Here is a 1,494-nt window from a genome sequence, read left to right on the forward strand (position 1 = left end):
CAACGTGAAGCATCCCTGGGCCTGAGCACGGCCCCGCAGAGGAGAGGAGCCCTGAGGGAGCAGTGGGAGCAGAGCCAAGGCCACGCACAAGGAGAGCATCCTGACGTGGGATGGGGGCTCACCTACGTCGCGATCTTGTGGTCGCGCCTCGGCAGCCGCAGGAGGAAGGTCTGCAGGGAGCCGCTGCGTGGGAAACCTGCCCGCTCCTTCTTGAACTTCCAGGTCCCCTCTTCCACGGAGTAGAGGAGCGTCAGCATCTTGTTGACGGTGTAGATGGTGTCACCCTTGATGACGGCGGTGAACAGGGCTCCTTTGTTGTTCATGAACTGCCCGGGCAGGGCCGTCCACTGCCGCGACGTCAGGTTGAAGCAGTCAATGACACAACGCAAGAAGTCATCGGAGGGACCATTGCGCATCACATAGAGGTTGTCGCGATGGGCCACCATGCAGTGCCCGTAGCTCTGCTGCCGCTTGAGCTCCGTGATGGGAAGCCACGCGTCTTGCTGCGTCTCGTACTCGTAGATGATGGTGGTGTCCAGTGGCTTCCACAAGCAAACAAAGATCTGCCCCATGGCTTGGGCGCAGGGTGCCATCGCGCTCGGCTGGGGCAGGTCGGAGACGAACGTCCATGTGCTGGAGGCCAGGTCATACCTCTCCACAGACTTCAGTGAGATCTTCTCATACTCCCCACCGATGGCGTAGAGGAAGCCCTCATGGGCAACCAGCCTGGCGTCATAGCGCAGCTGATGGGGACTGGGGAACTCGCTCCATGTGTTGGTGTCAGCGTCATAGCAGAAGCTGCTCTCCACCACCTGCTTGCTGGCCCCATACACACCACCCACGATGTAGATCTTGTTATCCATGGTTGCCATGCCGGCTAGGAACGTGCTGGCGCTCAGCGGCAGGCAGGAGAGGGTCCTCCATGTGTTGGTCTCCTCATCCAGGTAGCAGATGGTCCTGGAGAGGTCCTCCAAGAACTCGAAGGTGGGTGTATGGGCTCCCACCGCCACGAAGGTGCTGGGTAGGAGGGATTCCACATAGGCCAGCAGGTCGGCAGGGAGGCAGTCCAGGTACTCCTCCAGCTCGGCGTAGCTGTCCCTGATGTAGAGCGCGGCGCAGTGGAAGAGGTCCAGGAGGCCGAATATGGCAGCGGCTTGGAACAGCAGGATGCAGTTGTCGGAGTTGATGGAATTGATCAAGAACTTGGCCAAGGGCTTCACCTGCAGGAAGGCGGCGCACTCGACTGCCTGGAAGGTCTCCTCACTGCCGAGGACGGGCCTCTCAGTGAAGAACCCGGCCGCGCTCAGCTCCCCCAGCCCGATCTCCTCCTGCGTGCTCTCCCTCATGCCCGAGCGGAACAGGGCACGGAAGTACTCACTGCTTTCCACCAGCAACGTCTTTTCCACGCAGAACGACTGCTCCTCCACCCGGATACGCACGTGCTGCGGGGGCCCTGCCTGGGAACCTTCCTCCTCCGGGGTCATCCTTGCCCAG

The 1,494-nt window shown here is 61.3% G+C and overlaps 1 protein-coding gene across 1 annotated transcript; it reads right to left on the bottom strand.

Moving 5' to 3' along the window:
• Positions 1 to 122: 122 nt before the first annotated feature.
• On the bottom strand, positions 123 to 1,484 carry KBTBD13 (kelch repeat and BTB (POZ) domain containing 13). Its single transcript, XM_010023732.1, has one exon. The coding sequence runs from the start codon at positions 1,482 to 1,484 to the stop codon at positions 123 to 125; it is 1,362 nt and encodes a 453-aa protein (XP_010022034.1).
• Positions 1,485 to 1,494: the final 10 nt, after the last annotated feature.

Source organism: Nestor notabilis, unplaced genomic scaffold (assembly GCF_000696875.1).
Source record: "Nestor notabilis isolate BGI_N333 unplaced genomic scaffold, ASM69687v1 scaffold25531, whole genome shotgun sequence".
Lineage (NCBI taxonomy): Eukaryota > Metazoa > Chordata > Aves > Psittaciformes > Psittacidae > Nestor > Nestor notabilis.

Excerpts from the sequence above, each read along its gene's own strand:
- KBTBD13 (XM_010023732.1), bottom strand. The coding sequence starts at position 1,484 with ATGACCCCGGAGGAGGAAGGTTCCCAGGCAGGGCCCCCGCAGCACGTG.